The sequence below is a fragment of the Chiloscyllium plagiosum genome, unplaced genomic scaffold (assembly GCF_037043375.1).
Source record: "Chiloscyllium plagiosum isolate Xiang-an unplaced genomic scaffold, Cpla_swu_hap1 HiC_scaffold_5, whole genome shotgun sequence".
Taxonomy (NCBI): Eukaryota; Metazoa; Chordata; class Chondrichthyes; order Orectolobiformes; family Hemiscylliidae; genus Chiloscyllium; species Chiloscyllium plagiosum.
Window position 1 is genome coordinate 124,629,109 of NW_028270143.1, and position 24,829 is coordinate 124,653,937.

A 24,829-nucleotide genomic window follows, 5' to 3' on the forward strand; every position below is an offset into this window, starting at 1 on the left:
AACCTAGCTTGCAATGCTGGCAAAACCAAGGAACTCATTATTGACTGTTGGCTGGATGTTACTCATGCCCCCCTACACATCAATAGCACAGAGATGGAATGAGTGAAGAGTGTCAAGCTCCTGGGAGTGGTCATCCACAACAAGCTTTCTTGGACTCTTCATGTGGATACACTGGTTACAAAGGCTCAACAACGTCTCTTCTTCCTCAGGCAGCTGAGGAAATTTGGCGTGACGGCGAATACCCTTGCCAACTTTTATAGATGCGCCATTGAGAGCATTTCTGTTTGGATGTATCACTACTTGGTATGGCAACTGTACCATTCAAGATTGAAGATGGTTACAGAGATGGTGAACTCGGCCCGGACAATCACAATGGCCAACCTCCCATCTATAGAATACATCTACCAGGCCCGTTGTCAAGGAAAGGCCGCCAGCGATCTCAAAGATCCATCCCACCCTGGCAATGCTTTTCTACAACCTCTACCATCGGGGAGAAGGTACGCACCAGCCGGTTTCATAACAGTTTCTACCCTACTGTTGTTAGAATACTGAATGGACTCTCAAACTCTTAACATTCACCTGTACCTGTGTTTTTGTTTTTGTCAATGTTTACCTACTATTTACTTACTTATGCTATTTAACTCTGTGATCTGCCTGCATTACTCACAAGACAAAGCTTCTCACTGTGCCTCAGTACACATGACAATAAATTCAATTCAATTCAATTCAGTGAGATTCTACTGTCAAGACAACAACACCAACATTATAATTTTAATTTGTTATGGATATATTGGTGAAGAGAAGAAATTTATTTACTGAAATATCCAAGTGGTAATTATTTTTCAAGATAGTTGATCAATCAAGATAATAAGCAAAACTCAATGTACTATTTCTGAGAGCACCTCTTTTTTTTGCAGTGGGAACTTGTACAATCTTCCAGCCACTGGAATTCCATAAGAGGTAAGCTAGTAAAGGGAAAAAAAGTGTCCAGGTCTTTCATCGTTTATCTATTCCTCAAAGTCCATTAAATCTAATGTCTATTTTACCTTTGTCAGTTCTGAAATTGAATTTTGTGGTGTTGGGGTTTGCAGCAGAGAGATTTCACTTTCCACTGAATTGGAACCAATCTTTTCCACAGTCTCCTCTTCAAGCATTTCACAAATATTCTGTCAGCAACCTAAAAAAAAATTGTCTTAATTATTAGGGAAAGGAGGAAGAGATGTAACAGGAATGAAAAGAAAGCTACTAAAATTGACATGGCTCATTGGGCTAAATAGTCTCCTTCTGTGTTGTAACGACACTCCTGTTCCACTTCTCTTTGTTCGGAACTGTCTATGTACTGTGGAGATTCCTGACTAAGATATACCTGCTCCTTGGATCATGCTGAGTGAATGTCTGTGTGTTGAAAGACTTTCAGCAATGCACGCTTTATTTTTGCAATGTATTTCTTCTTAGGTTGTGGGTGACACAGGCAATGTCACATTTCTTGTTGATTAGAGTGATACTGGAAAAACAGAGCAGGTCATGCAGCATCTGAGGAGCAGGAAAATCGACGTTTTGGGCAGAAGCCCTTCATCAGGAACTGAAACATTGATTTTCCTGCTCATTGGATGCTGCCTGACCTGCTCTGTTTTTCCAGCATCACTCTAATCTTGTCTCTAATCTCCAGCACCTGCAGTCCTCAATTTCACCTACATTTCTCGTTGATCCCTAGTTTCATTTCATTGACATTGGGTTAGAATCTCGGAACCAATGAACTCCGAGCTGAAAGGCTGCATCAGTTCAAGAGGAAAGCTCACTACCACCTTCTCAGTGGCTACAGGATGGAAAATTATGCCAGCCTTTCCTGCAAAGTTCACATAACAAGGATTAACACCATAACCCAAGGTATATTTTAATATCTTTCATTTATGAGTTTGGATTTTGAACTAGTGGTGTTTGGGTTTGGTCTGTGTGTCTGAAGAGATTTAATATTAACTTGTAAGCATTTCTGCAGCCATGGTGATTGACTTTGAATCACAGTATTTGAGAGAGACTTTGTGCAATCAATGGGACAGCTTACAAGTGAACTAAGTAAAATGCAAAGTATAGTGCGTTACGCTTTCAGATAAAAGATTCTATAATTTTTTGTTTGGTTTCAGACAAATACCTAAAGCTTAAAAAAAATTTACATTTCAGTTAGGAAGTTTGCAGACATCTTCGTAGAAGTTGGATATGTAAAAAATGTTTTGTAGAAAGGGAGGCACTATTAAGAAAGAGATTACATCAGTGTTAAGAGTTTAGTTCAAAAGCTCCAAATCAGAAGTGACTGGTTAAAACACTGAACCTGATATGTAAAGCTGAGAAAGTTTAAGTTCAGTAATATGATATATCATGGAGAAAGCTTCTCACGTCCAGAAATTAAAGTCACAGCTAAGTCAAACCCCATGCAGGATTGACAAGAGTATTGGCTAGTGGTGTGCCTCAGGGGTTTGTGCTGGGTCCATTGTTGTTTGTTATCTATATCAATGATTTGGATGAGAATATACAAGGCACGATTAGTAAGTTTGCAGATAACACTAAAATAGGTGGCATCGTGGATAGTGAGGAAGGTTCTCAGAAATTGCAGCTGGGGATGTGGGCTGAGAAATGGCAAATGGAGTTTAATTTCCATAAGTATGAGGTCTTGCATTATGGAAAGTCAAATCAAGATAGGAGTTTCATGGTGAATGGTAGGGCCCTAATGATTGTAGTGGAACAGAGGGTCCTTGGAGTTCAGGTGTATGGTTCACTGAAAGTGGAGTCACAGGTAGACAGGGCAGTGAAGAAGGCTTTTGGCAAACTGGCCTTCATCAGGCAGAGCATTGAGTATAGAAGTTGGGAAGTTATTTTGCAGTTGTACAGGGTGTTGGTGAGGCCACACTTGGAATATTGTGTTCAGTTTTGGTCACCTTGCTACTGGAAGGCTGTTATCAAACTGCAAACAGTGCAGAAAAAATTTATAAGGATGTTGCCAGAACTTAAGGGTCTGAGTTATAGAGAGAGATTGGACAAGCTAGGACTTTTCTCTTTAGAGTGTAGGAGACTAAGGGGGGAACCCTATAAGATCATGAGTGGCATGGATAGGTTGAATGCACTCAGTCTTTTTCCCAGGGTTAGGAAATCGAGGATTAGAGAGCATCAGTTTAAGGTTAGAACATAGAACATAGAAGAATACAGCGCAGTACAGGCCCTTGGGCCCTCGATGTTGCGCCGATCCAAGCCCACCTAAACTACACTAACCCACTATCCTCCATATACCTATCCAATGCCCTCTTAAATGCCCATAAAGAGGGAGAGTCCACCACTGTTACTGGCAGGGCATTCCATGAACTAACGACTCGCTGAGTGAAGAACCTACCCCTAACATCAGTCCTATATCTACCCCCCCTTAATTTAAAGCTATGCCCCCTTGTAATACCCGACTCAATACGCGGGAAAAGGTTCATACTGTCGACCCTATCTAACCCCCTAATCATCTTGTACACCTCAATCAAGTCACCCCTAAACCTTCTTTTCTCTAGTGAAAACAGCCCCAAGTGCCTCAGTCTTTCCTCATACGATTTTCCTTTCATACCAGGCAACATCCTGGTAAACCTCCTCTGCACCCGTTCCAATGCCTCCACATCCTTCCTATAGTATGGCGACCAAAACTGCACACAATATTCCAGATGCGGCCGTACCAGAGTCTTATACAACTGCATCATGACCTCAGGACTCCGGAACTCAATTCCTCTACCAATAAAAGCCAGTACGCCATATGCCTTCCTCACCGCACTATTTACCTGGGTGGCAACTTTCAGAGATCTGTGTACATGGACACCAAGATCCCTCTGCTCATCCACACTACCAAGTATCCGACCATTAGCCCAGTACCCCATCTTTTTGTTATTCTTCCCAAAGTGAATCACCTCGCACTTAGCTACATTGAATTCCATCTGCCACCTTTCTGCCCAGCTCTGCAGCTTCTCTATATCCTGCTGTAACCTGCCACATGCTTCCTCACTGTCAACAACTCCTCCGACTTTCGTGTCATCCGCAAACTTGCTCACCCAACCTTCTAACCCCTCTTCCAGGTCATTTATAAAAATGACAAACAGCAATGGTCCCAAAACAGATCCTTGCGGAACACCGCTAGTGACGGCACTCCATGAAGAAACTTTGCCATCAACTACTACCCTCTGTCTTCTTCCATCCAGCCAATTCCTAATCCAAACCTCCAACTCACCCTCAATGCCATATCTCCGTATTTTCTGCAGTAGCCTACCATGGGGAAAGAATAAAAGGGAACCTGAGGGGCAACTTTTTTACACAAAGAGTGGTTAGGCATATGGAATGACCTGCCAACAGAAATGGTTGAGGTGGGTACATTAACAACATTTAAAAGGCATTTGGACAAATACACGGACAGGAAACATTTAGAAGGATATGGGCCAAATGCAGAGAAATGAGGTTAGTGTGGATGGACATTTTGGTCGGCATGGAGCATTTAGGGCCAAAAGGCCTGTCTCTGTGCTATAGGACTCTATGTTATTGTCCTTCTGGTGTTTGAGTGCTACTACGGGCTGCTGTGGGATTAACGAGTTTGTATTTTTACCATGTGTTTCAACATCTTTAAAACTTGTGCTACATGTAAATGAATATGTTTATTCTACTTTATCTTCATTTCTTTTGTGTAATAAACTTGAAGTTTAGCGCAGTGGAGGCTGGGACGTTAAATGTTTTTCAGTCTGAGATTGATAAATTTTTGATCTCACAAAGAGTTAAGGACTACGGGGAGAGTGTGGATAAGTGGAGTTGAAATGCCATCAGTAATGATTAAATGGCAGAGTGGACTCGATGGGCCAAATGGCCTTACTTCCACTCCTATGTCTTATGGTCTTAATTCTTAACTTCACTTTCCTGCTTTTGCTCCATAACCCTTGATTCCCTTATTGATTCAAATTCTATCTATCTCTGCCTTGAATATATTTAATCACCCAGGCCACAACACCCACATCCTGTGAATAAATTCTTTTAAAGTGTCTTATTTGATATTATCAAATGTCGTATGAAAGTCTCAATATATTACATTCACTGGTTCCCATTGATCAACACGTGTTAACTCCTCATTGAACTATAATAAATTTGACAGGCCTGATTTCCTTTTTCTGAAACGATGTGATTTTGTTGATTATATTATGTTTGTAAATGCTCTGCTATTACATCCTTTATAAAGGACTCTAACATTTCTCAATGACAGATGTTAAGTCAACTGCCTAGTTACCAATGGTGTTACATTGGCAGTTTTCCACTCCTCTGGGACTTTTCCAGAATTTAAAGATGCTTGGAAGATTACTACCAGTACACTGACAATCTCTGAAGGTTCTTCCTTTAAAATCCTAGGTTCAAATCCATCAAGTCCAGGAACCTATCCGCTTTCAGCCCTATTTGTTTCTATAGAACTTTTTTTCTCCAGTGATAGTTAATGTGCTTATTCCTTTCCTCTATCTCCCCTGAGCTCCCCAGCCTCATTATCTAAGGACCCTAGGCTCATTGTTGCCTCTTTCCTCTCTTTGCATACATTTAAAGAATATATTTAAGAAAAATATATATTGTGATATTTGCAAGTTTGTCCTCACAGTTAATTTTCTCCCTTTTTTCAAGTTTTGTGGTCATCTTTTGTTGGCTTTTAAAACTTTGCCAATCCCTGATTTACCACTAATGTTTACCACATTGTTTTTTTTTCTTTCATTTTGATACTGTCCTTAGCATCACTGTTTGGCCACAGTTGATTGAACTTCTTCCTAGAATCCTCCTTCCTCATTTGGATATAACTTTGCAATGAGTCATGAACTAGTTTTTTTAAAACATTTGCATTTTAGTAAATCAAACAAAGACAAGACTTGTGCAAATAAGGTCTTGGCCAGTGTTGGAGAACACAGAGACCTCAGAGTTCAAGTACATAATTATTTGAAGTTTGTATATAGATGGGGTGGTAAGGCATTTAGCTTGCTTGCCTTCATTGCTCAGATCTTTGAGCATAGGAGTTGGGACATTATGTTAAGGTTATACAAGACATGGGTGAGGCATCCTTTTGAGTACTCTGTCCAGTTCTGGTCTCCCTGTTATAGAAAGGATATTATTAAGCTGGAAAGCGTTCAGAAGAGATTTACCAGAATGTTGCCAGGAATGGAGGGTTTCAGTTAGAAGGAGAAGCTGGAAAGGCTGGGGCTTTTTCACTGAAGTGTAGGAGGTTGAGAAATGACTTTATAGAGGTCTATACAATAATGAGGGGTATAGATAAGGTGAATACCAGGTGTCTTTGCCCTAGGGCGGAGGATTTCAAGACTAGGGGTCATACTTTTAAGGTGAGAGGAGAAAGATTGTAAAAGGATGTGGCAATTCTTTTACACTGAGAATGATTCATGTGTGGAATGAATTTCCAGAGGAAGCAGTGAAGGCAGGTACAGTTACAACATTTAAAAGACATTTAGATAAGTACATAAATAAGAAATGTTTGAAAGGGTATGGATCAGGAGCAGCAGGTGGGTCTAGTTTAGTTTGGTAATATGGTCAGCATGGACTGATTGGACTGAAGGGTCTGTTTCCATACTGTATTGACTCTAACTCCCAGTCTACTCCAGTCAACTCTATCCTTGTTCCCAAGTATTTATCTTTATTTAAGTTTAGCATAATTGCTTCTGACCCAAGTTTCTCAGTCTCAAACTGAATGCTGTATCCTACCACGTTATGGTCACATTTCCCTCGAGGGTTTTCTATTCTAGGATCATTTATAAAACCTGCCTCATTAACACATTACCAGATCCAAAATAGCCTGATCTTTGAATGGATCCAGAACCTATTATTTTAAGAAACCATCCTGAATATACTCTGCGTTCTTCCTCATGGTGCCTATACCAATTTTATTTTTCCAATCTACACACAGATTAAAGTCACCTGTGATTAATGTAATACCTTTTTTATATACTCTCAGTGAGACTTGATCAACTGTTAAGGGGCCTACATTCATCTTCCCTTTGGTATTTCTTACTACTAGCCATATGCTACATCATCTGATCCAAGATCATTGCCTGCTAACGTGCCAAGTACATCTCATGATAACAAGGCTCACATCATCCTTCACTTCCTAACTGATCTTTTGTGAGGTCACACACCCCTGAATATTTAGTTACCAGCTGTTTCATGACCAAATCAGAGTTAACATTTCGGGTCGATGACCTTTCCTCGGTATCCTTAAGTAAAGACAGTATTTGGTAGCTAGGTAAGGCCTGGTATTTAAGTAGGTATTACAAGGTCTACAACAATTATATAATCTTCTAAGGCACAAAAACCCGATAGAAATATTGAATCAACCATGGTTACAAAAGAAGCTAATGACTGAAATAGATGAAAAGAATCTCCATGGATCAGTCCTGAGGCTACAGCTATTCACAAGCTACTTAAATATTTTCAATGTGGGGCCTAATGTATTGTTCTAAACACACACATCACACAAAACTAAGTGGGAATTTGCATTATTAGGAGGAAGCAAGGAAGCTTCAAATGACTTTGATCGGCTATGTCAATGGGCAAGAAATGCTAGGTGGAATATAATGTAAGTGTGAGATGTGGTTGATAAACAGAAAGACAGAGTATTTCTCAAATGGTGAGAGATTGGGAAGTATTGGTTTTCAAATGGATATGAGTGTCCTTGTTCATGAGTCACTAAAATCTAGCATGCAAGTTTAGCAAACAATTAAAAATGTAAATGGCATGTTAGCCTATATTGGCTCATAGAATCTTAGAGTCATCAAGTTGTACAGCACAGAAACAGACCCTCCAATCCAATCTATCCACTCCAACCAAATTTCCCAAACCAAACTAGTCCCATTTGCCTGCGCTTGGCCCATATCCCTCTGGACCTTTCCTATCTATGTACCTATCCAAATGTCTTTTAAATGTTATAATTGCACTTGCCTCTACCACTTCCTCATTCCATAAATGCAAGGCTTGACTACAGAAGTAAGGATATTGTACTGCAAGACTTAATGCGACCATACCTGGAATACTGAATGCAGTTTTTGGTCTCCTCACCTAAGGGTGGATACACTTGCCAATGACAGAGTGCAATAGAAGTTCACCAGACCACTACTGTTCCTACTTTTTGTGTTTCTATTAGCAGATCTTGAGTTTCAACTCGATATTCCAGCCCACTTTCAGAATTCCTTGATTTCCTGAGAGATCAAAAAACTGTCTTTCCCAACCTTCAAGATGAAGTATCCATAATCCTCTGAGACAGAATTTCAAAGATTTACAAGCATTTCAAGAAATTTCTCCGCAAAGCAATCCAAAATGTTCTCTCCATTATCCTAAGGCTGTGTCCCACATTGTAGATTCCCTAGCGAGTAGAAACAATATCTGTGTGTTCCCAAGGTATTAAATATTTACTAATGAACAAAGGCTCCCTTTCCTCCCTGTTCAGCAATCTATCCCCTCTTGCACCTTTCCATTCCCTTTCCCATATTTCACTCTTGTCTTTCTCTTCTTATCACCTTCATCCATCGTCTCCCTACTCATATCAACTTCCTTCTCCATCCAGCACTACTCCTCTCCATTGGACATCATCCCCACTGTTCCTGATTTTTTTTACAAATCCCAATCTACTCTAACCAGACCCCTCAGGATTTTGAATGCACCAATCAAATCTCCAAATACCATTCTATTCTTGAAATATCATTGTCCCACCTTTGCCAAACTATCCTCATAACTTATGTTTCTCATCTTTGGAAACCTCTTCTGCACTCTCTCAAACAAGTTCACATCCTTCCCATAAGTGATGCCCAGAATGGTACACAATACGACAAATGAGGTCTAACAAATCTTAAATAAAAAATCGGCATCTCCTCCTTGTTCTTGTTCTCCATGTCCCTACTAATAAAGCTGAGGATACTGTATGCTTTATTCACTGCCATCTTCAATGACCAATGTACATGTACACGCAGTTCCCTTCACTGCTGCACCCTCTTTAGAATTGTATCTCTTATTATATACTGTCTGTCTCATGTTCCTCCATCCAAAAAGCATCACCACACATTTGCATTAAATTCATCTACTACCCATTATCCATTCCAATAATTTGTCTTTTTAAGTTCTGTACTGTTGTCTTCATAGTTTACAATGCTTCCAAGTTTTGTATCATCTGACAACATTGAGGTGTGCTCTCCACATCAAGGTCTCAGTCAATAATAAATACAATAAAAAGCAAGGGTTCCAATATTGATGCCTGGGGAGCTTCACTACAAATGTTCCTCTAGCCCAAAAATTATCCATTTCTTATTACTCAGCCAATTCTATATCCTTCCTTTTATATCTGACCTTTCCTCCAGCATAAGGTCAGAAGTGAGGATGTCAGAAATTATTGCATAATGTTCAGTGTCATTCATAACTCCTCAGGTACTGAAGCAGTCCATGATCAAATGTAACAAAATCTGGATAATATCCCGGCTTGGGCTGATAAGTGCAAGTATCATCTGCGGCACACAAAGACCAGGCAATGGCCATCTCCAATAAATCTCTAATAAGAGGCAATCTAACCACTGCTCCTCGACATTCAATGGTGTTACCATCACTGAATCCCCCACTATCAACATCCTGTAGGGTTACCATTGACCAGAAACTCAACTGGACTCACAACAAAAATAAAGTGCCCACAAGAGCATGTCAGAGGCTAGGAATTTTGTGATAAGTAACTCACCTCCTGACTCCCCAAAAGTTGTTCACCATCTGCAAGGAACAAGTCAACAGTAAGTTGGAAGACTGAGACTCCACCTCCCTCCCCTTCCCCAAACCACTTGCTTGGGTGGGTGCAGCTCCAACAATACTCAAGAAGCTTGACACCATTCAGGTCAAAGCAGCCTGTTTTATTGGCACCACTTCCACAAGCATCCACCATCACCACTCAGCAGCAGCGTGTATGATCTACAAGATTCACTGCAGAAATTCACCCAAGATACTTAGACAGCATCTTCCAAACCCACAACTAATTCCATTTAGAATAACAAGAGTAGCAGATACATTGGAACACCACCACCTGCAAATTCGCCTCCAAGCCACTCATCATCCTGAGTTAGAAATATATCGCCATTCCTTAAATTTCACTGGGTCATCTCATCTACTGTGTCCGTTACTCTCAATATGGTCTCCTGTACACACACACACCAAACAACACCACCGCCCTGTAGCTGACCACTTCAACTCCCTCTCCCACTCCACCAAAGACATGCACTGGCCTCCTCCATTGCTAAATCCAAGCCGTCCGACAATTGGAAGAAGAATGCTTCATCTTCCACCTTGGGTCCCTTCAACCACATGGCATCAACAACGACTTCACCAGTTTCCTTATCTCCGCCTCTCCCACCTCATCCTAGATCCATCCTCCAACTCCGCCCTCTTGAACTGTCCTATATGTCCATCTTCCTTCCCACCTATTCAATCCACCCTCTCCTCTGACCTATCACTATCACCTCTCACCTGAAACCACCTATTGCCTTCCCAGTTACCTTCCCCCAACCCTCCTATTTATCTCTTAACCCCCTTTCCCCATCCCCACTCCTGATGAAAGGCTTATGCCCGAAACCTCGGCTCTCCTGCTCTTTGGATGCTCGCTGCCCTGCTGTGCCTTTCCAGCGCCACACTCACCTGCACCGGATCACCAAGATCAAAATTGCTACTCTTCAGGCGCCATCTCTTTGTTGCTAAGCCCATCTCCACCGACGGGCTGCCAATACCAGGTCCAGTGCTGAACCCATACTTACATTGCAACCAGGAGGACCTGGCTCTGCTACTGCCGCGCCTTTACACTCAAGTCTGTTATGTAGCACTTTATCAAACACATTCCACTCAGTTAACCTATTTACATACAAACACACGGATTAGCTGCAGGAAGAGGTCACTCAGCTTCTTGAACCTGTGTTGACATTCAATGAAATCATAACCACTGCACCGGCTACTAAAATTGGGGGGTTCAGTTAACTCAGGTTGTTGGATGGCTAGTTTGAATGACAACAATGCTGGTTTAATTCCCAAACTGGCGAGGACACCATGAGGTGTGGTGATCCTGATTAAACTCACCACCAGTCATCTATCTCGAATGAGATGAATGATAAAATGGTGATGTTGTGACTTTACTTTTACAATATTGCAATTAGCTATTTAACCATAAGCACTTTTTAAAAACAAAGTTAAAAAAAAAATCACACATACCAGATTGTAATCCAACAGGTTTATTTGGAAGCACTAACTTTCGGAACGCTGCTACTTCATCAGGTAGTTGTGTGATTTTTAACTTTGTCCGCCCCAGTCCAACACAGGTTCATCCACATCATGGCTACCATTAAAAAAGAATCACACAACACCAGGTTATAGTCCAACAGGTTTAATTGGAAACACACTAGATTTCGGAGCAATGCTCCTTCATCAGGTGATAGTGGAGGGCTCAATCCTAACACACAGAATTTATAGCAAAAATTTACAGTGTGATGTAACTGAAATTATACATTGAAAAATTGATTTTCCATTAAGCCTTTCATCTGTTAGAACACAGTGATAGTTTCACTTCTTTCATGTGTAAATCACAAAAACTTTTTTTAAAAAAGTTGCATTCTCGGGTTAGCTGTTAACAATGGTGATAGCTAGACAATATGTTGAAGGTGTTGGCCCCCTGTGTTCTCTGTCTATGCCATGATGTTTAGATTGATTCTAATCTAAAAAATGAGATAACAGAGTTTTACATAAATGCGTGCAGTTTTTGAGCAAAGTACAATGCAACCCTGAAAGTACAAATTCACCCCACAAAATATATGTGTACATGCGGGTCTTTGTCGGTCTGTGTGTGTGTGTGTGTCTGCCTGAGTTGGGGGTTGTAAGTATGAGAGTGTGTATGTGTGTGTGTGTGTAGTGAGTGCAGAGTGTCTTAAGTCTGTAAGGAGGTGCATGTGTGAGTGTGTGTGTCTGTAATGGTGTGTGTGGGTGTCTCTGTGCGCATCTGTGTGAAAGAAGTGACTCTATCACTGTATTCTAACAGATGAAAGGCTTAACGGACAATCAATTTTTCAATGTATAATTTCAGTTACATCGCACTGCAAATTTTTGCTATAAATTCTGTGTGTTAGGATTGAGCCCTCCACCATCACCTGATGAAGGAGCGTCGCTCCGAAAGCTAGTGTGTTTCCAATTAAACTTGTTGGACTATAACCTGGTGTTGTGTGATTTTTAACTTTGTACATCCCAGTCCAACACCGGCACCTCCACATCATTAAAAAAGAAAATTATCTCTGCATCTGTAAACAGGAGGTTTTGCATCATGTTCTATTCTGATGCTAACGAGCACAGACCATATTAGATCCAAAGAGTCATGGCCATCCTCTCCCAGATAGTAAAGTGATAAATTGATAAATACACACAGTTTGCAGAATGCGAAAGCCTGGGCGAGGTTCCCCAAGTTTTCCCTCTCCCTCGGTCAGATAAAGTTCATTGAAAACGCAAATTCCAACCGGCCCACACCATCATGTCTGTTTGACAGCGGTTACCATGGCAACCAGGCACGGACCGCCATGACTGACATCTCACTGGATGCCGATGCTACCCAATTACGTCACCGGGACCGACGACCAACCAATCACACTGAGGGATTGCAAGCACCTACCTTGTCATTGGACGTCATTACGCGGGCTGTCCAATGGCCAAAACGCATCTCTCGGTCCAATTGGCCGTCCTGCGGCTGACAGACATCCAATAAGTTGGGGGCGATGTCCGGCTTTTTCATTATTATTGGCTGCTCCGCGAATAGTGGGCGGGATTGGTTGGCCGCGCCATGCCATAAAGAGGCGGTGTTACGCAATCTCTCGACTGCGTTGGCTAATGTTTTGAGGTGTTGCCCAATGGGCGTGTGGATGACGTGAGGGAGGAGGAGGAGGAGGAGGAGGAGGCCGCCGCCGCCGCCGCCGCCGCCGCCGCCGCCGCCATTTTGGAGAAGGAGGCAGCGGGCCGCTAAGTAAAGGGAGCTCACTGGATCAGGTGGTCATTTCCATATTTCCTTTTAAAGGGAATGTCTGTTTGTGTTTTAAACCTGCCGATCAAAAATATCATACTAAAAAGTATTTCTGGGCACTTTGCTATTCAACCTGTTCAGTGATGCTGCACACAGCCAAGGAGCAGGCAGCCCTGGCTCAGAGGTAAGACCTCAACATCTGCTCCAGATGCTGAAGTTCTTATCACAAAGAAAGAAAAGACTGGGGGGGAATCAATAGGGGATGAAATCTACAGGAGAAAGTGAGGTCTGCAGATGCTGGAGATCAAAGTTGAAACTTTATTGCTGGAACAGCACAGCAGGTCAGGCAGCATCCAGGGAACAGGAGATTCGACGTTTCGGGCACATGCCCTTTGAAGAAGGGCATGTGCCCGAAACGTCGAATCTTCTGTTCCCTGGATGCTGCCTGACCTGCTGTGCTGTTCCAGCAATAAAGTTTCAGATGAAATCTACAGGTCCAAGTCTGGTAATTGTTGGACTTTGGCTCAATCTACAAACTTACTTTCTTCTATGTGTGAGCCAAGTCCTGCGTGTTCTTTTAAATGAAGCAATAGGAGAAGATATTCGGTCTCACACTCTTAATTTATTTTACACAGTAAGTAAACAAAGCATTCAGAGCTCTGGGTCTAAACCCCTTTGTCCCTGACAAACTACAAAAGTATGCCAGTTCAAAAAGAAAAGACCTCGTTTTGTCCCTGCCCCAGTATTTTATACAATAAAAAACGTCATACATACAATAAAAAACGTCATATAAACACTGAGGTAGAATTATCTTCTGATTGGGTGTTAGTCTGACTCCATTCCCCGCCTCCTCGCATTCCTAGCTGTCCGACCCCACGTGACCTTCTTTTGCCCGCGAAATGGGGCATCACGTGGCCTCCTCGACCCACTTCCGAGGCGCGAAACGGGACGTCACGTGATCGCCCGCCCTCTTCCGGGGTGCGAAACGGGACATCACGTGACCCGTCCGCACCTTTCCGGGGCGCGAAACGGGACGTCACGTGACCAGTCCGCACTCTTCCGGGTGCGAGACGGGGACGTCACGTAGCCACGCCCCGCACTCTTCCGAGTTCAAAATGGGGACGTCACGTGGCCACGCCCCCTGCTTGAGTTACAGAGCCACCACAGTTTTAAGTACTGAATCCATCCAGAGTCACAGCCAGCCTTCCGTTTTTAAAGTAAGAAATATATTTACATGTCCCATCCTCAGAACTGGTCATCTTGTGGTGACCCAGTGCAGAGATAAAAAGGAAGCTCTTAGTGAGAATAGTGAATCTATGGAAATTCTTTGCTGCAGAGGATGGTTGAGAATGTCATTAAGTATGTTGAAGAGGTAGGTAGATTATTTTTTTAATCATTAAGGGGAAATCAAGAGCTGTGTGGCAGGAAACTGGAATTGCTGATGATCACATCAGCCATGATCTTACTGAATGGCAGAGCAGACTCAATGGGCTGAATGACTAGCTTCTGCTTCTACTATATCTCATGGTCTTGTTATTTTTGAAGATGTAGGTTCTTGCCCAGGGATATTTCACAACATTTATGAACATGTTGATTGAAAATCTTTTTTTTGTCTTTTGCAGCACTGAGTTCGATGTTTCAGCACTGAATCTATACCATCAAGCACTTATCAAAGTGAATCTGCACTTGGCCAGTAGCCTTACATTGTATAGGTGTGTTTCAAGTACTCCTCTAAATACTACTTGAATGGTGAGAATTCAAGTCTCTACTGCCCTTTCTGATAGAGTTCCAAATATCCAACATCCTTTGAATCCTAAACCTCCTACCTCTTACAATAAACCAGTCTACATTGGTCATTGACACCGCTCAAGGGAAAGGTTTCTCCCTGTTTATGCCCCTCATAATTTTGTATACCTCAATCAAGTCTTGTCTTCCTGCAAATTCTAAACACATTCCACTCCAGTCTTCTCTTTCATAGCTAATATGCTCTGTTCAGGGGTAACATCATGGTGAATCTCCTCTGCACCCTGTCTAATACAGTCACACCTTCAGAGAATGTGGTGACCAGACCTGCACACAATTCTGTACCTGTGGTCTAGCTGAAGTTCTGTACAGCTCTACCTCCCTGCTGTTGTAATCAATCTTGATTAATAAAGGCAAGTATTCTCTATGCTGCCTTAAACACTGAAAATACTATGTCTTTTTATTCTGTACCTTTAATTGTGAACTGAAATGAGAAAAGTGGTTTTAAAACAAAGTATTGCTGCATTGTTTTGAAAGCAAATCACCTAGCATGCATTGTAAACACTTTATCCCACTGTAACTGAAATGTAGTTTGCCAACAAACTACAACAGAAGGCTAATGTAGAAATGGAGCTCTGGTTGGTTACAAGTAGCTGATTAGTCTATGATCAGTTATTGATGTCTGCCTACCAGCAATGATATGATTGGTTGTCAGGTAACTGAACCTTTTACTGCTTGGAACAAGATAGAGAAGCCAGCAGGCCTCTGCAGTTTTGATGCTCTCTGCAATAAATGCTAATTCAAGCCTGAAGAAAACCAGTACATTTTTTCAGCAGTTGCTGTAAGGTGTGACTTTTTATATTAGTAGCTTAGACACCTTCCGTAAGAATGAACCTGCACCTTGTGCCTCCTGCACCCCAGTGAAAACATCTAGAGAAGAAATACCGACCAGCAGCATTCTCTTCAACATAAGAACCATCAGCAGATCCTGCAAACAGACCACTGAACTGATTTGCCAGTTATTCCTCTATCTGTAACATCTCTTGATGGTTTGTGTGTGTCTGTTTCTATAGTGTTTAGAGTTTTCAGTAAGAGTTCTACCAATGATTCATGATTCCTAAACTGTTCATAATAAACAATAATTCTTTTAAGGTTTAAAAACCTGGAACATGATTTTTGTCAACCTGGGTTTAAAAGACAGAAATTGGGAATTATTTTGCACACTTCTGGAGAATCTTAACTTTATGATTTCCATCTGAAATCTATGATTCCTTCTTTCCATAAATCACTATCTCATCATTTTATCACCTTTTTTGACTGTAGGCTTTCCTTTTGTTTAGTTTATATTAACAGAAGACTCCAAAAAAACCTAGCAACATAGGAGGAGGTTCTGCATCTTGTGCAACAAATAGTCATACATGCCAACCAGATATCCTAAATTAATCTAGTTCTGCCAGCTAGCATTTGCCTCCTATCCCTCTAAACCCTTCCTATTAAAACATTACAGTGCAGTACAGGCCCTTCAGCCCTTGATGTAGTGCCAACCTGTGGAACCAATCTGAAGCCCATCTAACCTACACTATTCCATTCACATCCATATGCCTATCTAATGACCATTTAAATGCCCTTACAGTTGGCGAGTCTACTACTGTTGCAGGTAGTGAGTTCTACACCCCTACTACTGTCTGAGTAAAGTAACTATCTCTCTGACATCTGTTCTATATCTATCACCCTTCAATTTAAAGCTATATCCCCTCATGCTAGCCATGAGGAAAAAGGCTAAAACTGTCCAACCTATCTAACCCTCTTACCTTGTGTCTCAATTAAGTCATCTCTCAAACTTCTTTCTAATGAATTCAGCCTTTCCTCATAAGACCTTCCCTCCATACCAGGCAACATCCCAGTAAAATCTCCTCTAAAACCTGATCCAAAGCTTCCATCTCCTATAAATGCGGTGACCAGAACTGTACGCAGTACTTCAAATGTGGCCACACCAGAGTTTTGTACAGCTGCAGCATAATCTCTTGGTTCTGAAACTCAATCCCTCTACCAATAAAAGCTAACCTGCTGTATACCTTCTGAACAACCCTATCAACCTGGGTGGCAACTTTCAGGGATCGATGCACATGGACATAGATCTCTCTGCTCACCTACACTACCAAGAATCTTACCATCAGCCTGTACTCTGCATTCCTGTTACTCCTTCCAAAGTGAATCACCTCACACTTCTCTGCATTAAACTTCATTTGCCAACTCTCGGCCCAGCTCTGCAGCTTATCTATGTGTCTCTAACCTACAACATCCTTCGTCACTATCTACAACTCTACCGACCTTACTGTCATCCGCAAATTTACTAACCCATCCTTCTATGCCCTCATCAGGTCATTTATAAAAATGACAACGTGCTCCCAAAACAGATCCTTGCAGTACCCTACTAGTAACTGAGCTCCAGGATGAATATTTCCTATCAACAACCACTCTGTCTTTCAGCTAGCCAATTTCGGATCTAAACCACTAAATCACCCTCAATCCCATGCCTCTATTTTCTGCAATACCCTACCACGAGGAACTTGATCAAATGCTTTACTGAAATCCATATACACCACATCAGCGGCTTGACCCTCATCCACCTGTTTGGTCACCTTCTCAAAGAACTCTAAAGTTTGCAAGGCATGACCTACCCTTAACAAGATCATGTTGACTATCCCTAACCAACTTGTTCCTTTCTAGATGATAAATCCTATCTCTTAAAATTCTTTCCAACACTTTACCCACAACTGAAGTAAGGCTCACTGGTCTAAATTGCCAGGGTTGTCTCTACTCCTTGAACAAGTGGACAACATTTGCTATCCTCCAGTCTTCTGGCACTATTCCTGTAGACAATTTTGATATAAAGATCAAAGCCAAAGGCACAGCAATCTCCTCCCTGGCTTCCCAGAGAATCCTAGGATAAATCCCATCCAGCCCAGGGGACTTAACTATTTTTACACTTCCCATAATTGCTAACCCCTCCTGCTTATGCACCTCAATCCCATCTAGCCTAGTAGCCTGTATCTCCGTATTCTCCTTGATCACATTGTCTTTTTCTAGAGTGAATACTGACAAAGTATTCATTTGGTGTTTCCCCTAGCTCCTCTGACGCCATGCACAACTTCCCACTACTATGCTTGATTGGCCTAATCTTACTCTAGATTAGAGTGGTGCTGGAAAAGCACAGCAGGTCAGGCAGCATCCGAAGAGCAGGAATATCGACATTTCGGGCAAAAGCGCTTCACCAGGAATAGAGGTAGGGTGCCTGCAGAGTGGAATGATAAATGAGGTGGGGGTGGAGAGAAAGTCGCATAGAATACAGTGGGTGAATGGGGGTGGGGATGAAGGTGATAGGTCAGAGAGGAGGGTGAAGTGGATAGGTGGAAAGGAAGATGGGCAGGTAGGACAGGTCATTAGGGCGGTGCTGAGCTAGAATGTTGGAGCTGGCGTGAGGTGGAGGAAGGGGAAATAACGAAACTGGTGAAATCCACATTGATACCATGGGGTTGAAGTGTTCCGAGGCGGAAGATGAAGCGTTCTTCCTCCAGGTGGTGAAGGAGTTTTTACCTAATCTTACTCTAGTCATTCTTCTATTCCTGACAGAGCTATAGAAAGCCTTAGGGTTTTCCTTAATCCTATCTGCCAACGACTTCTCATGTCCACTCCTGGCTCTTCTTAGCCAGGAAAGACCTAATGGGAGAGCTAACTTGGAACTCGCAAACGTCCTAACAAGAGATTAAACTACCTTCGTAAACCACAGCACCTGCGATCAACAACTTCCTCTCTGCCTGACCGGATTAGCTGGTCCTTGAATAAGCTGCACATTTCAATTGTGCCGTCCCCTGCAGCTTCCTTCCCCATCCTATGCATCCTAAATATAGCCTAATCTCATCGTAATTGCATTTCCCCCAGCTATAACTCTTGCCCTGCAGTATATACCTATCCTTTTCCATCAATAAAGTAAACATAAATGAATTGTGGTCATTATCACCAAAGTGCTCACCTGACTCCAAATCTAACACCGGGCCAGGTTCATTACGCAGTACCAAATCTAATGTGGCCTCGTCCCGTGGCTTGTCTACGTACTGTGTCAGAAAATCCTCCTGCACACATTGGACCAAAACTGACCCATCTAAAGTATTTGGATTATGGTATTTCCAGTCAATATTTGGAAAGTTAATAACAACTACCTGTCACTCTCTCTCCTATCGAGGATCATCTTTACTACCCTCTCCCCTACATCTCTGGAACTATTTGGAGGCCTATAGAAAACTCCCAACATGGTGACCACTCCTTTCCTGTTTCTAATCTCAGCCTATACTATCTCAGTCGATGAGTCCTCAGATGTCCTTTCTGCAACCATAATACTGTCCTTGACTAACAGAGCCACACCACCCCCCTTTTACCATTTTTTCTGTTCTTACTGAAACATCTGCATCCCAGAACCTGCAATAACCATTCCTGTCCCTTCTCTCTGAAATGGCCACAACATCAAAATCCCAGGTACCAACCCATGTTGCACGTCCACCCACTTTATTCCAGATGCTGCTGGCGTTGAAGTAGACACTTGAAACCAACTTCTTGCTTGCCAGTGCCACCTTGTAATCTTCAGTCTTCACTACTCTCAACTCCCTGTATACTCTAAATACAATTTCGGTTCCCATCCCTCTGCTGAATTAGTTTAAACCCACCTGAAGAGCATTAGCAAATTCCACCCCCCTCCCCCCAGGATATTGGTACCCCTCTGGTTCAGGTGACGACCATCCTGTTTGTAGAAGTCCCACATACCCCAGAAAGAGCCCGAATTATCCAGGAATCCAAAACCTTCCATCCATCCTTGTAGCCACGTGTTTAACTCTTCTCTCTATTCCTTGTCTTGCTAGCATGTGGCACAGGCAACAAACCAGAGACAACAACTGTTTGTTCTAGCTCTAAGCTTCCACCCTAGCTCCCTGAATTTCTGCCTTAGATCTCCATCCCTCTTCCTACCTGTATCATTGGAGCCTATATGGACCACGACTTGGGGCTGTTCCCCCACCCCCCTCAAGGATCCCAAAAACACCATCCAAACCCTGGCACCTGGGAGACAACACACCAACCATGTATTCATACACCCATCCGGATGTTTTTTAAATGTTGTAATTGTACCAACCTCCACCACTTCCCCTGGCAGCTCATTCCATACACGCACCACCCTCTGCCCCTTAGGTCCATTTTAAATCTTTCCCCTCTCACCTTAAACCTATGCCCCTCTAGTTTTGGACCCCCCCAACTCTGGGTAAAAGATCTTGGCTATGCACCCTATCCATGCCCCTGCAGCATACCGCTGGTCACAGGTCTCCAGTCCAATAAGCCCTCCACCCTCAAGGAGAGCAATTGAAACTCACTTCCCAGCTCTTGGTTTGTGGCCCTATAGGGTAATGACATCTCTAGCGGTGTTTTTCAATGCTATGAGAGTATCTGTCTATGCTACCTATCCTAGTAAACCCCTGCCAGGCTCTGGGCAAACAGTTTTCCTTCAACACCCCTCTATCAACATGTTGATTATTACTCAGGGTCATGTAAATGGAGTCTATGAATGAAAGGTTGGCTTCCATGATGGTCTGGGCTATGCTCAAATCTTTTTTGTAGTTTCTTACAGTCCTGGGCAGAGCGGTTGCCATACAGTATGCTTTCAGTGATGCATCTTTAACGGTTGGTGAGGGTCCTTATGGGCGTGCCAAATTTTCTGAGCAGCCTGAGGAAGAAAAGGCATTGTTGTGCTCTTTTGACTGTCGCATCCAAATGGGAGGTCCAGGACAGATTATCGATTATCATCACTCCTAGGAATTTTATCGCACTGTACCCTCTCAACCTCTGCTTCGTTGATGTAGACGGAGGCCTTTCTTTCTGAAATCCATGATCAGTTATTTAGCTTTGCCAGTGTTGACAGGCTGCTCTCACCGCACCATGTCACCAAGCCCTCTTATCTTCTTTCTGTATTCTGAGTCTTTGCTGTTAGATATCTATCCTAGTTTCTTTTGGTCTTTAGAAGATCAGTTGCCATACCACATTGTGGTGCATCTAGATAGGGTACTTTCTATGGTGCGTCTGTAAAAATTGGTAAGTGTCTTTATGGACACGCCAAATTTCCTTAGCCTCTTGAGGAAGTAGTGCTTTCTTGACCATAGTGTCAACGTGGGTAGACGAGAGAGATTCTTGGTGATCATCACTCCCTGGAACCTAATTCTCTCAACCATCTCCACATCAGCACCATTGATGCAGACAGAGGTATGTCCTCCACTCTGCTTCCCAAAGTCCCTTGTGTTGCTGACATCAATGGAGAGATTGTTATCTTTGCACCACGACACCAAGCATTTGTGGTGGGGAAAATCACCAGTTTCGGAGTCAGAGTGGGGTTCAATGACAGAGTTTATTGCACAAGGAAATACCAGAGCTCTGGGGAGAGAGATAAGAACAGTACATGTCAGCTGCGAGTCTTCTCTCCACCCGGATTACATGTCGAGAAATCTTTATACATCTTGTGATTACATAGGTCAGTGATGAGATTATTGTCTTTATACATGGCTTGTTTATAGTAATCTTTACAGAATCATTGATAGTTGTCAGTTTCAGGGTAGACACTGTCAGTTTCAATGTCTGCATGGAATTCCATTGCTGTAGTAATGGGCACTAATTGCTCTTCCTGAGAAGGACGATTACTGCAGCCCTGGCCGCTAACATTTCGTATTGAGTCTGTGTCAAGTTGTTACCATTTCTATAAGAGGTGCTGTGCTGGCTTTCTGGTGGCCTCAGGCAGTGTCTGTATCTGCTCTGCTGTTTCCATCTTGTGATCTGGTGGCCATCTTATGTGTCAAGTTGACCAACTGATGGCTCAGTGGCCATCTTATGTGTCCATGTGCCTAGTGTCATCATGTCCCGTGCCATCTCCCTCTTGACATTCTATCTCCTTTATCATACTCCATCTCGTTGTTGTTTGAGATCCTACCTGCAACAGTATTGTCATCAGCAAACTTGGGTGTAAATGGGGTTGGTGTGGAATTTGGCCACACAGTCGTGAGTATATAAGAAGCATAAGAGAGGAGTGAGTATGCAGCCTTATAAGGCACCAGTGTTAAGGATAGTCGTGGAGGGGGTTTTGTCACCTATTCTTATTAACTGCTGTCTGTTGGTCAGGAAGCTGGCCAGAATGCTGGGTGTACCCTACTCATCTTTAGAATTGTGCCATTGTGTTTTTGCATCCAATTGAGAATGGGGTTCTCTTCCAAAAGACACCTTTCAGACGGTGAAGCTTTTCTTCAGTCTATGCCTAAATGTTATCTTTAATTTTGACCTCATCTTAGTGAAATGGGGATGAGTAAAATCAACACAGCTGAGGCTGAAATGAGAAGACGTTTTACCCCGCAAATGCCAGAAGCAAACATTTTAAGGACTGATCTTCAGAGAGGGTACAGATCTTTCAGCCCTCCAAGCTTGCTGTGTCATTCAATAAGATCATGGTTGATCTGTTTGGAAAGCGAGTTGAAACTACAGTCTGCTCTCCCCCCACCACCCCCCTGTTGCTGAGAAATCGGTGGACTGTGTTCATTGGGTACCCATTCTTTTTGAACACACACAAGTTGCATCAGAACATTATTTCAACGAGCCAACACACACTGCAGCACAAAGGAACTACGCAGAGCAGAGGAAAATCACCTATGTCTTTTGTTCAAAAAGAATGGGTACCCAATGAGCACAGTCTGCCAATCTCTTAGCAACAAACCCAAACATGCAGACAAAACACGTCCAGAAACCCTAGCCACTCTCCCCTACATCAAAGACATCTTGGAAATGACTGCCAGACTACTCAGACCCTTTGGCATCACAGTAGCCCACCAACACACTAAAACAGCAGCTAATGAACTTGAAAGACCCTATACAGACAATAAACAAAACTAACGTTATTTACAAAATACCGTGCAAGGACTGTAACAAACAATACATTGGACAAACAGGCAGAAAACTGGCCACCGGATACATGAACACCAACTAGCCACAAAAAGACATGACCCTCTCTCACTTGCATCCTTACATACGGATGAGGAAGGACACCACTTCGACTGGGACAATACATCCATCCTAGGACAAGCCAAACAAAGACATGCACGAGAATTCCTAGAAGCATGGTATTCCAACTGGAACTCTATCAACAAACACATCGAGTTAGACCCCATCTACCACCCCCTGAGAAAAGTAACAGGAAGTGACTTCACCACAGGAACTAACATCACCAACCCAAAGAAACCCAAACATATAAATAGAACACAGGAAGTTTTAGCATTGCTTCGCATGAGGTCCACTGAAGATGTTACCTAGTAAGGTAATGAAACGTCTGGAAATGAACCTTTCAGCTCAGCAAGCAAACCTACATCCAAAACCTCAACCTGAGCTACAAATCTTCTCAAAACTCACTAAGACCTACAACAGATGTTAGGCTTACTGGTCTGTAGTTCCCAGTCTTTTCTTTGTAGCCTTTCATGAATAGGGACACAACATTTACTGCCCTCCAGTCTTCTGGGACCTCACCTGTGGTTAACGATGAGCACAAATATCAGCCAGGGACCTTGCAACTTTTTCTCTAGCCTCTTGCAGCATTCTTTGATATATCTCATCAGGACCAGGAGATTTATCCACTTTCATACATTCAAATACATTCAATACCTTCTACACTTTGATATGGATTTCCCCAAGACTAACTAACTTCCCCAAGTTCCCAAGTCTTCATTGTCTTTTTCCACAGTAAACACAGAGGAGAAATATTCATTGAAGACTTCACCCATCTCCTGTGGTTCTACACGTACATGTCCGTGTTGGTCCTTGAGGGGTCCTGTTCTCTCTAGTTAACCTTTTTCCTTTAATATATTTAAAGAACCTCATTCAACCTCTAAGTGAAAAAAGGCTTTCTCCAATCTACTCTAAGCCATTTGTTCCTAACCTTAAACTTATGCTCTATGATCTTGTATCTTTTAATAAGATCGCCCATCATTCATTTAAACCCGAATGGATGAAGACCAAATCTGCTCGACATTTCTTCAGAAAATAAGCCACAAATACCTGTACTTAAATGAACCTCTTTAAGAACTAATTTAATGCAATTATATAATTTTTCAAATGAGACAAAATTATACACCACTCCAGGTGTAACCTCACCAAGGCCCCGTATGATTGCAGTAAAACTTCCTAACTCTAGCATTCTGTTCACCGTGCAATTAACATCAACATTACATTTGCTTTCATTATCACTTGCTGTACCTGCATATTAAAATTTTATTATTCATGTACCAGGGAACCCAGATCCCTTTCTGCCTCAGTTCTGCAATATCTCTGCACTTAAATACTCCACTGCTTATCCAAAGTGGACAAGTTCACATTTTCCCACATTGTACTCCGTCTGTAACGTTTTGTCCACTCACTTAACCTACTGAGATCCCTTTACAGATTTCTCATGTTTTCCTCACAGCTTACTTAGTTGGATTTTTAGGTGTTAATATTAAGGAACCAAGGTGGATGAATAAATTTGAGGGATCATCCAATTGCATTGAATTGAGGAACTGGCTTAAGGGGCAGCAAGATCTACTCCTGTCGAAAGTTCCTAAGTGTAATATCTGAAGAACAGGAGTGAACGAACAGACAGTGAAAAGAAAGAAAAGAAGATGACCAACATTTAATGCCCTGTGGGAAGAAAGTCTGGTCTGGTCTGGCCAGCATGTGACTCCAGGCCCACAGCAATGTGGTTGTCTCTTAAGTGCCCTCTGAAATGGCCTGTAGCAAACCACTCAGTTCAAGGGCAGTTAGGATTGGGAAACAAAACTGGCCCCGCCCTTCTAAATCAAGGGAAAAAGACAAGGCAAAGGAGGGTGTGATATTCTGTGTGTAACAATGGGTGCACAATGGCTGCTGCAAGATTCAGGCTACTTTGCTTATTTTGCCATGACTCATACTATAAAATATTCATGAGAAACAGGGATC

General features: G+C 42.4%; 1 protein-coding gene and 1 long non-coding RNA gene across 6 annotated transcripts in view; one reads left to right on the plus strand and one right to left on the minus strand.

The window, feature by feature from the left end:
• dlec1 (DLEC1 cilia and flagella associated protein) overlaps positions 1-12,884 on the minus strand; it is a 185,372-nt gene extending 172,488 nt beyond the window's left edge. For 2 of the 5 annotated variants that reach the window (XM_043690852.2, XM_043690850.2), the window contains exons 1-2: positions 12,462-12,572; positions 1,047-1,177 (exon numbers count right to left, since the gene is read on the minus strand). In XM_043690852.2, the coding sequence (XP_043546787.2) occupies positions 1,047-1,154 (108 nt within the window). In that variant the 5' untranslated portion in view covers positions 1,155-1,177; positions 12,462-12,572. Of the gene's footprint in view, positions 1-1,046; positions 1,178-9,754; positions 9,784-12,461; positions 12,573-12,703 lie in introns of those variants that run through there. The other 3 variants (XM_043690851.2, XM_087987630.1, XM_087987631.1) reach the window with 3 other exon arrangements.
• A 101-nt stretch (positions 12,885-12,985) lies between these two features.
• On the plus strand, positions 12,986-15,952 carry LOC122550168 (uncharacterized). The gene is made up of 2 exons (XR_015757137.1): positions 12,986-13,074; positions 14,671-15,952. It is a non-coding gene; the product is annotated as an uncharacterized LOC122550168 (long non-coding RNA).
• The last annotated feature ends 8,877 nt before the right edge of the window (positions 15,953-24,829 follow it).